General features: G+C 50.6%; 1 protein-coding gene across 1 annotated transcript in view; it reads right to left on the bottom strand.

The window, feature by feature from the left end:
• LOC147120835 (uncharacterized) overlaps positions 1-14,372 on the bottom strand; it is a 225,593-nt gene extending 211,221 nt beyond the window's left edge. The window contains exon 1 of the mRNA XM_085977193.1: positions 14,041-14,372. Coding sequence (XP_085833319.1) covers positions 14,041-14,308 — 268 coding nt within the window. The 5' untranslated portion in view covers positions 14,309-14,372. The remainder of the gene's footprint in view (positions 1-14,040) is intronic.
• Positions 14,373-16,242: the final 1,870 nt, after the last annotated feature.

Genomic DNA, 16,242 nt, shown 5'->3' with positions numbered 1-16,242 from the left:
TAAAATTTAGAAGGTCCTAATTTTTGTGGTTATAGTTTCTAAGGTCTCTGTTGTGTATCGGGGAGTGCTAGTAACCAGGAGCCCTTGAGTATATCATTTAATTGTAGTGTAATTAGTGGTATTGATTTGATTTAATTTAACTTAAATTAATTAATGGGTAAGTCATGGCAGGACAGCTCGGCCCCGTGGCATGCTCCTACTGCACTATGTGGGAAATCAGGGACACTTCCTGTGTCCCTGACGAACATGTGTGAGGGAAGTGTGTCCAGTTGCAGCTACTGACAGACCACATTGCGGCGCTGGTGCTGCGAATGGATACATACTGGAGTATTCACGATGCTGAGGACATCGTGGATAGCACATTTAGGGATTTGGTCACACCACAGGTAAAGGGTGCACAGGCAGGAAGGGAATGGGTGACCACCAGGCAGAGTAGTAGGTGCAGGCAGGTAGTAAAGGTGTCCCCTGTGGCCATCCCCCCTCAAACAGGTATACCACTATTGATATTGTTGAGGGATGGCAGGACAGCTCGGCCCCGTGGCATGCTCCTACTGCACTATGTGGGAAATCAGGGACACTTCCTGTGTCCCTGACGAACATGTGTGAGGGAAGTGTGTCCAGTTGCAGCTACTGACAGACCACATTGCGGCGCTGGTGCTGCGAATGGATACATACTGGAGTATTCACGATGCTGAGGACATCGTGGATAGCACATTTAGGGATTTGGTCACACCACAGGTAAAGGGTGCACAGGCAGGAAGGGAATGGGTGACCACCAGGCAGAGTAGTAGGTGCAGGCAGGTAGTAAAGGTGTCCCCTGTGGCCATCCCCCCTCAAACAGGTATACCACTATTGATATTGTTGAGGGAGATGGCTTATCAGGGGAAGGCAGCAGCAGCCAAATTCCTGGCACCAAGGGTGGTTCTGCTGCACAGGACAGGAGGAAAAAGAGTGGGCGAGCTATAGTGATAGGGGATTCTATTGTAACGGGAATAGATAGGCATTTCTGCAGCCACAAACGAGACTCCAGGATGGTATGTTGCCTCCCTGGTGCAAGGGTCAAGGATGTCTCGGGGTGGCTGCAGGGCATTCTGGAGGAGGAGGATGAACAACCAGTTGTCGTGGTGCATATAGGTACTGTAGGGTTTGAAAATCCACAACCACGTTTTATTGGAGCCCTCTAAGGGCAAGGTGACCAAAATTGGATTGCCCTATACAGTTTAAAACCAACATTTTCGGCCGATGCAGTGGTCCCAAAAAGCAGGCTGGGATATCTGAATACAGGGGACTGTGGCTCAGAAGCGAGCCATAGATGTCGGCCAATCGAAACAAAGTGCATTCTCAAAGGCCAATCAGGGGACTGAGTCGGGCCTGAAGCAAGGAAATCCCCGGCCAATGGGGACTGCCCGGCCCTGGTTTGAATACGTGACTCACCCCTAATCGAGCTATGCGTACAGGCCATCATCACCTTAATCAACTCGGACTAGGGGCAATAGTTTTGGGATCACTACAGTTAAGAGGTGGCCCAAAATAATCAAGTCCCAGGGCTGACACAATGGGACAGCAGACTTGGAGGAGCCGATGTGCACTCAAAACAATACCCCTGCCCTCACACTTGTAAACACCAATTTAATTGGGCACGAAGAGGCAGAAATGGAATTGGGTATAAAATACAGAACCAAGAGATTATTAGGTGACCAGAAGAAAGAGCAGGAGAGCAAGTTAAGAAGCTGAGGGAGAGACAAGCTGGGGCAAACTACCATCTAAAGAACTCCAACCACGCTGATGAGAAGATCCACCATCAGGCCCCAGACTCAATCGGCATACTGAAAGTTTACTCTGCTACCAGACGGCGCAACATCACCGCAAGAAACCGCAACGTACACCGACTCCCGTCCCGGGGACATCAACAAGAAGACACCAACGACCGAAGTGGCTGTGGAAGACGGCATTCACTCCCGCTATTTCGGGAGCCTTTTCCATCAAGCACAAACCAACCAACAACAGCAACAACCCAACAACTGCACTCAAAATAGGCTGTGAGTATAATCCAAGGGCCTGCAACTGTCAGTCTAGTCTAGGTAGGAAAGTGGGTTGGTGGGATTGGACTTGGTAAAGTTAAAACAGTGTAAAACATTTTCGTTATGTCCGTTCTCTCCCATATTTTATTTATAGTTATAGAGTGTGTGTGTTTATTACGTTTGTGGTAGAACCAAATAAAATTGGTTGTCACCTGTTTTTTCCAAGGACTACTTGTCTCCGAGTGTCGATTTAAAGTGCATCGTTCTCCATCCAAATTCTGGAGTTAGAACCAGATAGGGGCATTAGGGCGCTTCGAACCCGCCAAACAAGGGAACAGCAGGCTAGGGAAAAAGAGAGAGGACTATAGGAGCCCTGGGGCTCAGGAGTACCCCGCAGATTAGGTATAAACTGTGCGGGTCGTCACCGTATTCTAGTCCTCCTCTATAAGCTGTTGTTCTCTATCTCCTTAGAGGGTGTTTAGTAACACCCGACCTGCAGGCTAACACAAGCTGCAAGGGTATAAAGGAGACAGAGGCCCAATACATTAACAGGCACTAAAGACCCCTGTAATTGGGCAGAGCAAAACCCCCTACAGTACCGACGATATAGGTAAAAAACAGGATAAGCACATAAGAAATAGGAGCAGGAGTAGGCCAATCGGCCCCTCGAGCCTGCTCCACCATTCAATAAGATCATGGCTGATCTGATCCTAACCTCAAATCTTTTATCACTCTGCATCCACCCGAACCCATGTGATCTCCCGGGAGAGGCGAAAAACCAGATAAAGACCCAATGGCCAATTTGGGAGAAAAAAATCTGGGAAATTCCTCTCCGACCCATCTAGGCGATCGAAATTCTTCCAGGAGATCACTCTGTCCCTATATTTTCTACAGTACTTACCTTCTGTAAAGGCGATCTCCACCCCAGCCAGGAACAGAAATAAAACCATCTCCTGAAATCTAACACAGAATTAGAACACAGTAGGAGCAGAACCAGGCTACATGGCCCCTGGGCCCACTCCACTACCCACAGGGCCATGACCATTCCGAACCTAGACTCATGTCCAATTTCCTGCCCACTCCCCATAACCCTTAATTCCCTTTACTTCTAGGAAACTATCTATTTCTGTTTTAAATTTATTTAATGATGTAGCTTCCACAGCTTTCTAGGGCAGCAAATTCCACAAACCTACCACCCTCTGAGTGAAGAAGTTTCTCCTCATCTCAGTTTTGAAAGAGCAGCCCCTTATTTTAAGATTATGCCCCCTAGTTCTAGTTTCACCCATCATTGGGAACATCCTCACCGCATCCACCCGATCAAGCCCCTTCACAATCTTATATGTTTCAATAAGATCGCCTCTCATTCTTCTGAACTCCAATGAGTAGAGTCCCAATCTACTCAACCCCTCCTCATATGACCACCCCCTCATCCCCGGGATTAACCGAGTGAACCTTCTTTGTGCTGACTCGAGAGCAAGTATGTCTTTTCTTAAGTATGGACACCAAAACTGTATGCAGTATTCCAGGTGCGGTCTCACCAATACCTTGTACAACTGCAGCAATACCTCCCTGTTTTTATATTCCATCCCGCTAGCAATAAAAGCCCACATTCCATTGGCCTTCTTGATCACTTGCTGCACCTGCATACTAACTTTTTGAGTTTCGTGCACCAGGACCTCCAGATCCCTTTGTACTACAGTACTTTCCAGTTTCTTGCCATTAAGATAATAACTTGCTCTATGATTTTTCCTGCCAAAGTGCATAACCTCACACTTTCCAGTATTGTATTCCATCTGCCAAATCTCTGCCCACTTACTTAGCCTGTCTATGTCCCTTTGCAGGTTTTTTATGTCCTCCTCACTCACTACTTTCCGTCCCATCTTTGTATCATCTGCAAACTTTGATATGTTACACTCGGTCCCCTCCTCCAAATCGTTAATATAGCTTGTAAAGAGTTAGGGACCCAGCACTGACCCCTGCGGAACACTACTAGTTACTGGTTGCCAATCTGAGAACGAACCATTTATCCCAACTCTCTGCTTTCTGTTAGAGAGCCAATCCTCCACCCACGCCAGAATATTACCCCCAATCCCGTGATTTTTTATCTTGAGCAATAATCTTTTGTGTGGCACCTTGTCAAATGCCTTTTGGAAGTCTAAATACACTACATCCACTGGTTCCCCTTTATCCACCCTGTATGTTACTTCCTCAAAAAACTCCAGCAATTTGAGGTCCTAAAAGCTGAATAGAGGGAGTTAGGAGGTAAATTAAAAAATAGGTACTCAAAGGTAGTAATTTCAGGATTGCTACCAGTGCCACGTGCTAGTCAGAGTAGAAATAGAAGGATATTTCAGATGACTACGTGGCTAGAGGAACGGTGCAAGGGGGAGGGATTCAAATTCCTGGGACATTGGAACTGGTTCTGGGGGAGGTGCGACCAGTACAAACTGGATGGTTTGCACCTGGGCAGGACCGGGACTGATGTCCTAGGGGGAGTGTTTGCTAGTGCTGTTGGGGAGCGTTTAAACTAAAATGGCAGGGTGTTGGGAACCTGTGCAGGGAGACAGAGGAAAGGGAAGCAAGGATAGAATCAAAAGACAGGAAGAAGAAAAGCAAAAGTGGAAGGCAGAGAAATAAAGGGTGTTAATCAAACAGGGCCACAGTAAATAATAATTCTTAAAGGTCAAAGGCCTAGAAATTCAGTATAGCCACGTTCGGGGCGCTAAAGTCGGGCGGCCGCTGAAGTTTGCGCCCGGCGCAAGTTCGCGCCACCTTCGCCGATATTCAGTCGCATCGCCCCAAGAGGTTGCTGCTGCGCTAAAACAGGCGGTGCATGACTATCTTTAGGCACTAAGCCGGCGGTCCTGAGCGATACCCCCGAGGCCGGGCACAGCGCAGGTGCGGAGAGTTGTTGATTGACAGCAGACAATCTGGCGCCGGTCAGCTCTTAAAGGGGGAGGGTGGGTTTGTTTGCCTGCAACGCCCTGCACACTGCAGCCCTCAAGCTAGGCCTGACCACTTCTGCTTCATCTGCACAATGCCCAGGGCTATGGAGAAGGCCAGGGAGAGAGCGCAGCGCTTCAGCGAGGGTGACCTGAGGGTGCTGGTTGGCGGAGTGGAGTGCAGGCGCCATGTTCTGTTCCCAGAAGGTGGCAGGAGGCCGCTGCCCAGCACCTACCGGAAAGCCTGGAGGGAGGTCTCAAACAGGGTGTCTTCCAACAGCGTGGTTGCCAGGTCTCCTGTGCAATGCCGGAAAAAGTTCAATGACCTCACTCGGGTTGTCAGGGTGAGTACCCTTTCCAGTGTCCTCCTCATCCCTGCATGTGCACCTCAGTTTATGGGCAAAGGGACCTGAAAGCCCTAAGGGCCAGCCCTCATCCAGCAGCTATGGGACTGTCATGAAAACCACTTGCACATTCAGCACTTTACACACTGTACAAGCTATTCAACCATGGGAGGCAGTACAGCCAAGATCAGGGCTTCACACTGTCAGGGCCAGTCCACCATGGGAGGCAGTGCAGACAAGATCAGGGCTTCACACTGTCAGGGCCAGTCCACCATGGGAGGCAGTGCAGACAAGATCAGGGCTTCACACTGTACTTAGAGGCCGTCCTTTCTCTTGCAGGCCAAGGTGGCGCACAACTGGAGGAAGCAGCGTGAGACCGGGGGAGGCCGTCCTGACGTCAAAGAGCTCTCCGACCTCGACCAGCGTGTGGAGCGCATTATGGCAGGACGGCTGATTGGCCCCGTCACCAGTGGAGATGCCGACCCTGTTCTGGGCACCAATGGTAAGGGCATCACCTTTTTGACCTCTCTCTTTCCACTTGCGCCTCAGATCAGCATCCTTTGCCACTGACCGACCAATGCAGTGCATGGCAGCACTCATGCCTCCCTCGCTGCCGCCCTGTCCTCACTCTAAAGCAACTCTTGTGCCTCCCTGCTTTCAGATGGTGAATCGCCAGGTGAGGAGGCGGGCCCTCAAGCTGCCACTGTCAGCGATTCCGAATTCGAGGAGGAGGAAGAGGAAGCCGGCCCATCAGTGCCACCCTCAGCCGCGCCAGCCCATGGCGATGAAGGGGACACGTCTTCCCTGGAGGGGAGCCGGGGGGAAGGGTCGGAGGAGAGTGAAGCTCCGGGGCCCAGCGGCCTGCAGCAACCCGGGAGGGGTGGGGAAGCTCGGCGGACTTCTCCCCAGAGGGTGAGTGCGGCCTCCAGTCCTGCGATGGTGAGCGCAGAGGAGTTGCGGCTCCTGGAGGAAATGGCCGTCCAGGCTGAGCGCAGGCACACTGAGCTCATGGCTGCAGTGGCAAGGATGCCTGACTCCATTGAGTCTCTGTCAAGGAGTGTGCAGGAATTCGGAGCAGCACAGGCCAGGAGTCTGCAACAATTCAGTGCAGCACAGGCCAGGAGTCTGCAGGACTTCGCGGCAGCACAGGCGGCTTTGAGCCAAGTGCTCAGTCGTGCCGTTCATTCACTGGCTGGTGTCATGCGGACACAGACCAGGGCCACACGGGCACTAACTGCTGCCACCCTCGCTGGATCGGTCAGGCATCGCCAGGGCACTCGCCGCGCAGCAGCAGCCCAGCAGTCTGTTCTTCAGCTGTTTGTTGCGCATGCTGCAGTGCTGGCCCGTGTGAGTGCCAATGTCTCAGGCAACCAGGGAGCACCTGCGATCTGTCAGGTTGGCACCATTCCTGCAGCCGACACTGCCACTCCGCCATTGCAGCTGCCACGAGCCGCTGGACAGACTGCTGCCGCCCAAGCAGAGTTGGAGCAATCAGCAGCCGGACCCTCCAGGGCCAGAGCTGGTGCAGGCCGACCCCCAAGGGCATCTGGCGTCTCGCCATTTGACCCTCAGCAGCCTTCCCCCAGCCTTGCTGCAGCCACTGGGGTCCCATTGAGGAGGAGCTGCAGGGCGGGCAGGGGCCAGTCACGGATGCGAAAGGCATCGCCCTCGCAGGGCAAAAAGTAGAAGGTCTGGCCAAATGCTTTGTGTTTGTTGAAAGGCCGAGACTGGTGTAGTTGTGGTTTTGTAAGGCCGAGACTGGTGTCTTTCTTTGTTTTGTAAGGCCGAGACTGGTGTCTTTCTTTGTTTTGTAAGGCCGAGACTGTTCGTTTTATGTTTTTGGAGGGGGCTTCTCTCCATGAGGTTGTAATGTGGGAAGGGCAGAGGTTTCCAAAAAATAAATGTTCTTAAATCGCACTGTGCATGCTTTTTTTTGCAAGTCCTGGTTGCCCTGCTCGGCTGAGGGCTTGTGGAGTGGCTACATTCATCTGGTGACATTGGCACAAGCCATTCCCTGAGAGGGGGCCTAGAACCGACGTTCAATAAGCCGCCGACGGGCGGCCCTTGCACTTTCTGCCTCCCTCCTGTGCTGGTCCTCCTCCTCCTCCTCCTCCTCCTCCTCAGGTGGTCCTCCAATCTCTGGTGGCAGTGGCTGAGTCCTGCGGATAGCCAGGTTGTGCAGCATGCAGCACACGACCACGAAATGGGAGACTCGCTCCGGCGAATATTGTAGGGCTCCACCAGAACGATCCAGACAGCGGAACCGTTGCTTCAGGACGCCGATTGTTTGCTCAATGATGTTCCTGGTCGCTTGATGGCTGTCGTTGTATCCCTCTTTGGCAGGGGTGCTGGGCGCATGGAGCGGGGTCATCAGCCAGGTACACAAAGGATAGCCTTTGTCCCCGACAAGCCATCCTCGTGGGTGAGGCTGGGCCTGGAACATGTCTGCCACAGAAGTCTGGTGCAGGATGAAGGCATCGTGGCTGCTGCCTGGAAAGCGGGCATTGACAGCTAGGATGAGCTGCCTGTGGTCACACACCAGCTGAACGTTGAGGGAATGGTAGCCCTTCCGGTTGCGGTAATCCTCGGCATTCTCCAGAGGTGCCCGCAAAGCCACATGCGTGCAGTCAATGGCACCCTGCACCATGGGGAAGCCCGCGAATGCTGCAAAGCCCATTGCATGCTGTTGCTGCTTGACAAGGGCCATGGAGAAGGAGACGAACTGACGTCTCCTTTTGAAAAGGGCATTGGTCACCTGGCGGATGCAGCAATGCACGGCGAACTGGGAGATGTTGGAAATGTCCCCAGTAGTGGATTGGAAGGAGCCGGTGGCATAGAAGTTGAGAGCCACCGTCACCTTCACTGCCACCGACAGAGACGTCCTGCTCCTCAGATGTGGCTGCAGATCACCGCCAAGCAGGTGGCAGATCTCTGTGACCACCTCCCTTCGGAATCGCAGCCTCTGAACACACTGCTCATCAGACATGTTCAGATAGGAGAACTGCTGGCGGTATACCCTGGGTGGGTAAGGCCTCCTTTCCCGACGCCTGTTGCCCCCTCTCCATCTAGCCAGGACTGCCACTCTCTCATGGCGTCTGTGAGCCCTTTGGATGCAATGGAGAAGGCCAGCGTTTGCACCCATTGCAGCCCCCATTATATGTTTGCAAACAATGATATGACACTGAAGGCAAAGACAAGTGGAAAGCTGTGGCCTGAAGCCACAAGTACCTGTCCGAGTGTTGAGCCAAAGCAGAAAGCTCTCTACCTTGGTCTCTCTGCAAAGATCCGTCTCCCAAGAAGGAGTGCTGCGAAATGGCAGCCTTTTCTACTGCAGGAGGAGTGCCCTTTAATTTGCGCCCCCCGCGCCCCGCATCGACTGAGAACCGTTCCCCTCTACCAGTCGCTAGGGGCGCCAGGCGCACAATAGGGCGTCGCGACTGAATTTCCGGTTTGGGGCACACAAAGGGCGTTGCACGAGGAAATGACGTCAGGATCTGCACGCGCAGCTGAGCGCGCGCAAAGACTTTGCGCCGCCGCTAAATCGTGAGTGAAGTTGGGGAGAGGCGCAGATCGCGCTGCGCCCGGCCGCTAGCCGCCTAGCGCCCAACATCTCCTCCTCCTAAGGCGCTACCGGCTGGCGCAAGCAACTGAATTTCTAGGCCTAAGAGTGTTAAAAAAACAAGCCTGAAGGCTTTGCGTCTTAATGCAAGGAGCATTCATAATAAGGTGGATGAATTAGCTGTGAAAATAGGTGTACATGGATGTGATGTAATTGGAATTACGGAGATATGGCTTCTGGGTGACCAAGGCTGGGAATTCAACATCCAGGGGTATTCAATATTCAGGAAGGACAGGCAAAAAGGAAATGGATGTGGGGTGGCATTGCTGGTTAAAGTGGAGATTAAGACAATAGTAAGGAAGAATATTAGCTCTGAAGATATGGAATCTGTATGGGTAGAGCTGAGAAATAGCAAATGGCAGAAAACGTTAGTGGGAGCTGTATACAGACCCCCAAACAGTAATGCTGTCATTGGGAATGGCATTAAATGGGAAATTAGAGATGCGTGCAATAAGGGCACAGCAGTTATCATGGGTGACTTTAAATGACACATAGATTGGGCTAACCAAATTAGTAACAATAACTGTGGAGGAGGAATTCCTAGAGTGTAGACGGGATGGTTTCCTGGACCAATATGTCGAGGAACCAACTAGAGATCAGGCCATCTTAGACTGGGTATTATGTAAGGAGAAAGGATTAATTAGTAATGTTGTTGTAAGAGGCCCCTAGGGGAGGAGCGATCATAATATGATAGAATTATTCATTAATTTGGAGAGTCAAGTAGTTGGCTCAGAGACTAGGGTACTGAATTTAAATAAAGGAAACTATGATGGTATGAGGCGCAAGTTGGCTAGGATGGATTGGGGAATGTTACTTAAAGGGTTGACGGTGGATAGGCAATGGCAAACATTTAAAGATCACATGGATGAACTTTGGCGTAAAAATAAAACAAAAAAAGGTGACTCAACCGTGGCTAACAAGGGAAATTAGGGATAGCATAAGATCCAAGGAGAGGACGTATAAATTGGCCAGGAAAAGCAGCAAAACTGAGGATTGGGAGCAGTTTAGGATTCAGCAAAGGAGGACAAAGGGATTAATTAAGAGAGGGAAAATAGAATATGAGAGTAAGCTTGCAGGGAAAATAAAAACTCAGTGTAAAAGCTTCTATAGATATGTGAAGAGAAAAAGATTGGTGAAGTCAAGCATAGGTCCCTTGCAGTCAGAATCAGGGAAATTATAAGGGGGAACAAAGAAATGGCTGACCAATTAAATACATACTTTAGTTCTGTCTTCACAAACGAGGACACAAATAACCTTCCAGAGATGTCGGGGAACAGAGGTTCTAATGAGAGGGAGGAATTGAATGAAATCAGTATTTGTAAGGAAATGGGGTTGGGAAAATTGATGGGATTGAAGGCTGATAAATCCCCAGGGCCTGATAATCTACATCCAAGGGTACTTAAGGAAGTGGCCCTAGAATAGTTGATGCATTGCTGGTCATCTTCAAAAATTCTATAGACTCTGGAATAGTTCCCATGGATTGGAGGGTAGCTAATGTAACCCCACTATTTAAAAAGGGTGGTAGAGAGAAAACAGGGAATTATAGACCGGTAAGCCTGACATCGGTAGTGGGGAAAGTGCTAGAGTCTATTATAAAAGACGTAATGGCAGATCACTTGAAAAACAGTGACAGGATTGGCCAAAGTCAACATGGAGTTACAAAAGGTAAATCAGGCTTGACTAATCTACTGGAATTTTTTGAGGATGTAACTGGTAAAATAGATAAGGGAGAACCAGTGGATGTGGTGTATTTGGACTTTCAGAAGGCTTTCGATAAGGTCCCGCATAAGAGATTGGTGTGCAAAATTAAGGCACATGGGATTGGGGGTAAGGTACTGACTTGGATAGAAAACTGTTTGGCAGACAGGGAGCAAAGAGTTGGAATAAACGGGTCCTTTTCCAAGTGGCAGGCAGTGACTAGTGGGGTACCACAGGGTTGGGTGCTAGGACCCCAGCTATTCACAATATATTTTAATGATCTAGATGATGGAACTAGATGTCATATTTCCAAGTTTGCAGATGACACAAAGCTGGGTGGGCGTGTGTGCTGTGAGGAGGATGCAGAGAAACTCCAGTATGATTTGGACAGGTTGGGTGATTATACTGCATCTGCCATGCATCTGCCCAATGTGGATAAATGCGAGGTTATCCACTCTGGTGGCAAAAACAGGAAGGCAGATTATTATCTGAACGGCAATAGATTGGGAAAAGGGGAAGTGCAACGAGACCTGGGTGTCCTTGTGCACCAGTCGCTGAAGGTAAGCATGCAGGTGCAGCAGACGGTTAAGAAGGCAAATGGTATGTTGGCCTTCATAGCGAGAGGATTCGAGCACAGGAGCCAGGATGTCTTGCTGCAGTTGTACAGGGCCTTGGTGAGACCACACCTTGAGTATTGTGTGCAGTTTTGGTCACCTTATCTGAGGAAGGATGTTCTTGCCATGGAGGGAGTGCAGCGAAGATTCACCAGGCTGATACCTGGGATGGCAGGAATGATGTATGAAGAGAGATTGGGTTGATTAGGCTTATATTGGATAGTGTTTAGTAGAATGAGAGGGGATCTCATTGAAACTTATAAAATTCTAACAGGACTATACAGACTAGATGCAGCAAGGATGTTCCCGATGGTCGGGGAGTCCAGAACCAGGGGTCACAGTCTAAGGATAAGGGGTAAGCCATTTAGGATTCAGATGCAGAGGAATTGCTTCATCCAGAGAGTGGTGAACCTGTGGAATTCTCTACCAAAGAAGGCAGTAGAGGCCAACTTATTAAATATATTCAAGAAGGAGTTAGATGTATTTCTTAAGGCTAAAGGGATCAAGGGATATGGGGAGAAAGCAGGGACAGGGTACTGAATTTGGATGATCAGCCATGATGTCATTGAATGGTGGAGCAGGGTCGAGGGGCCGAATGGCCTAATCCTGCTCCTATCTTCTATGTTTCTATGTTTAATATATTAGCATGGATGGAGGATTGGCTAACTAACAGGAAACAGAGAGGCGGGATAAATGGGTCATTTTCAGTTTGGCAAACTGTAACTAGTGGGGTGCCACAGGGATCAGTGCTGGGGCCTCAACTGTTTACAATCTATATTAATGACTTGGATGAAGGGACCGAGTGTAAAGTAGCCAAATTTGCTGATGATACAAAGGTAGGTGGAAAAGTAAGTTATGAAGAGGATACAAAGAATCTTCAATGGGACATAGATAGGTTAAGTGAGTGGGCAAAAACTTGGCAGATGGTGTATAATGTGGGAAATGTGAGGTTATCCACTTTGGAAAGAAAAATAAACAAGCAAATTATTATTTAAATGGAGAGAGACGACAAAATGCTGTGGTACAGAGGGATCTGGGGGTCCTTGTACATGAAACACAAAAACTTAGCATGCAGGTACAGCAAGTAATTAGGAAGGCAAATTGAATTTTGGCTTTTATTGCAAGCGGGGTGGAGTATAAAAGTAGGGAAATCTTGCTGAGGCCAAGATCAGATCAGCCATGATCTTATTGAATGGCGGAGCAGGCTCGAGGGGCCAATTGGCCGACTCCAGCTCCTATTTCTTATGTTCTTAAAAGTCTCTGTTCAATAGTCCACCTCCGTGGCACTGGTCTCTCATGGTTCCACTCCTGCTCCATTGGGGACATCATCCGAAAACACAGCGTCAGTTTCCACAAATAAGCTGACGACACCCAGCTCCACCTCACCACCATCTCTCTCGACCCCTCCACTGTATCTAAACTCTCAGACTGCTTGTCCAACATCCAGTTCTGGATGAGAGAAAATTCCTCCAACTAAATATTGGGAAGACAGAAGCCGTTGTCTTCGGACCCCGCCACAATCACCGTTCCCTAGTCACTGACTCCATCCCTCTCCCTGGCAACTGTCTGAGGCTGAACCAGACTGTTCGCAACCTTGGTGTCATATTTGGCCCCGTGATGAGCTTCCGACCACATATTCGTGGCATCACTAAGACCGCCCATTTCCACCTCCGTAACATCGCCCGGCTCCGCCCCTGCCTCAGCTCATCTGCTGCTGAAACCCTCATTCATGCCTTTGTTACCTCGAGACTTGACTATTCCAACACACTCCTGCCCAGCCTCCCACTTTCTACCCTCGGTAAACTAGAGGTCATCAAAACCTCGGCTGTCCTGTCCCAACTCGCACCAAGTCCTATTAACCCATCACCTCTGACCTACATTGGCTCCTGGTTAAGCAACGCCTCGATTTCAAAATTCTCATCCTTGTTTTCAAATCCCTCCATGGCCTCGCCCCCTCCCTATCTCTGTAATCTCCTTCAGCCCCACAACACCCCCTCCCAGATATCTGCGCTCCTCCAATTCTGGTCTCTTGATCATCCCCAATGTTAATCGCTCAACCATTGGCAGCCGTGCCTTCAGCTGCCGAGACACTAAGCTCTGTAAGTCCTTCCCTAAACCTCTGCGACTCTCTACCTCTCTTTCCTCCTTTAAAACGCATCTTAAAATCTACCTCATCATCTGTCCTAATATCTCCTTATGTGGCTCGGAGTCACATGTTGTTTAATAACGTTCCAGTGAAGCCCCCTGGGACATTTTACTACGTTAAAGGCGCTATATAAATACAAGTTGTTGTTGTTGCTGGTCACACCATTAGCTTTATATCACCACCAGTGGTGTCTCCTCCGATGTCTGAATGACCATCTCTGCTGGGCCCCAGGGCACCATCCTTGGGTTCCTCCTCTTCATCATTTCACCCTCAGCAACATCATCCAGAAGCAGGGTCAACATTTACATCTACAGCAACACTCGGCTCTGCCTCTCCACCTCCTCCATTGATTCCAAGGCTGTTCCATTCTCTCCAAATGCCTGTCCAGCATTAGGACTCGGCGAAGACAAAACTTCCTCTTCAGCTCAGCAAACCCCTACACGCCTCGAACCTCCCCAGACACCCACTCAGGCTAAGCCCAGAGATGTCGAACTTTGGTGAATTACTCGACCTGAGCTCAGCTTCTTGCCCCCAGCTAATCCATGGCCCAGACCACTTTACTTCACCTCCTACCGCTTTATCAGATACTGATCTCCAATTCATTCATGTGTGAGGGGTTATTACGTTCAGGCTATTGTAATGTAAACTGTACTTACTGGTTACATTGAGCAGGGTTCCACTCCCGTAGATCCTTCCCCACACTGAGCAGTAATAGACGGCAGTGTCACTGGGCTGCACGTTTGTGATTGTCAGAATGAAGCTGTTATTGGAGGTGTCTCTGGAAGGCTGGAGACGGTCAGTGGAACCTGTGCGCCTGTGTGTGCTGCCACTTGTCCCATGTGTTAAAACCCACTCCTTATAATTCCATTCTAGTTGCCGGCGGTACCAGTGGACATCGGTGTCGCTCACTCTGGCGTTCCGCATGGTGCACTGTAACCGCGCCGAGTGACCCTCTGTGACACGTTCCAGGCTCAGAGACTGGAGAAGGACTGAATCATTTGCACCTTTAAGGGAAAAATATCAATAACTTAAAAACCGGTCTGAAAGTTGCAAAGTGTCCTGGTGTTTAAAGGGACAGTCCAGGCAGTACAGATCAGGTTAAACAGAGAGAACAGATTGTAAGACTGAGCCAGTGGGTTAGATTGTTACTGATTCAGGTCAAACAATAAACTTGCTGAGGGGCAGGGTGTGCTGATATCAGCAGGACAGGTGAACTGATATAACAGGAAATGCAATGTTGATCTCACACTGAACAACAGCTTCTAACACAAGCTTACTTCTCTCAGACTGGAATTATCTTCCCTGTACTGATAATAGTGGGAAAGTCTTCCTCAGAATTCAAAGCGATGTGAGAACTGCGGTAATAGAAGAGGCGGCCAGGCATTTAAAGGGGCAGAAGTTCCCCAAAGATCAACAGGGCTCCAGCCGTTTAGGTCTCAGCACACTGAGCTCTACACAGGGAAGGGTGTGGGGGCAAGACTGGAGGAAGAGGAGGCTCTCTCCCTGCATTCCCTGGCCCCAGGGTCTTCACCACTGCTACCTCCGGCCTACTGCCATCTTCCACGTGGCGGGCACGGGGAGTGGTGGGAACTGGGGCCGACTGGAGGGAAAGAAAGACAGAAAGAAAGACTTGCATTTATATAGCGCCTTTCATGACCACTGGACGTCCCAATGTGCTTTACAGCCAATGAAGTACTTTTGAAGTGTAATCACTGTTGTAATGTGGGAAACGTGGCAGCCAATTTGCGCACAGCAAGCTCCCACAAACAGCAATGTGATAATGACCTGATAATCTGTTTTAGTGATGTTAGTTGAGGGATAAATATTGGCCCCAGGACACTGGAGAGAACTCCCCTGCTCTTCTTCAAAATAGTGGCCGTGGGATCTTTTATGTCCACCCGAGAGAGCAGACGGGGCCTCGGTTTAACGTCTCATCCGAAAGACGATGTGGACCCAAGCCCTGCCCCTCCAACAGGGCTACAGTCTTTCTGGATTAAGAAGCAGAACCAGTGGACATCGGTGTTGTTCACTCTGGCGTTCCGCATGGTGCACTGTAACCGCGCCGAGTGACCCTCTGTGACACGTTCCAGGCTAGGAGACTGGAGAAGGACTGCATCATTTGCACCTTTAAGAGAAAAATATCCCTTCTATGGCTGGTATTTTTGACAATTACTCTACTGTGGAAATGGAAACAAAGTGCTCCTTTAATAAATCACCAGCACCTTGTTATTGGCCCCGATATTAACAGGGAGGTGAAATATTGACTGGCGGCCTGGCTGGTGGGCGGGAGCACAAACAAGCAGCAGGGAGTCACAGCCGGGGACCCATGGGGACGGACCCTGGCAGCTAGTGGGGGACACTCGGGGCCACGATCGGTGGGGGAGGGGGCGAGAGGTCAGGGCTGTGACCGGGGGGTGGGGGGGAGAGGTCAGGGCTGTGACCGGGGTGGGGGGGGTGAGAGGTCAGGGCTGTGAACGGGGGGGGGCGAGAGGTCTGGGCTGTGACCGGGGGCGGGGGTGAGAGGTCAGGGCTGTGACCAGGGGGGCGGTGAGAGGTCAGGGCTGTGACCGGGGTGGGGGGGGGGGAGGTCAGGGCTGTGACCGGGGCAGGGGTCAGAGGTCAGGGCTGTGACCAGGAGGGGGGTGAGAGGTCAGGGCTGTGACTGGGGGGTGGGGGGGTGAGAGGTCAGGGCTGTGACCAGGAGGGTGCGAGGTCAGGGCTGTGACCGGGGGGGTGAGAGGTCAGGGCTGTGACCGGGAGCGGGGGTGAGAGGTCAGTGCTGTGACTGGGGGCAGGGGTGAGAGGTCAGGGCTGTGACCGGGAGTGGGGGCAAGAGGTCAGGGCTGTGACCGGGGGAG

The sequence above is a fragment of the Somniosus microcephalus genome, chromosome 3, assembly GCF_052327205.1.
Source record: "Somniosus microcephalus isolate GS21.2 chromosome 3, FLI_Smic_1.0, whole genome shotgun sequence".
Taxonomy (NCBI): domain Eukaryota; kingdom Metazoa; phylum Chordata; class Chondrichthyes; order Squaliformes; family Somniosidae; genus Somniosus; species Somniosus microcephalus.
The sequence above is the reverse complement of the archived record's forward strand: the minus strand, read 5'-3'. Positions and strand labels throughout refer to the sequence as shown.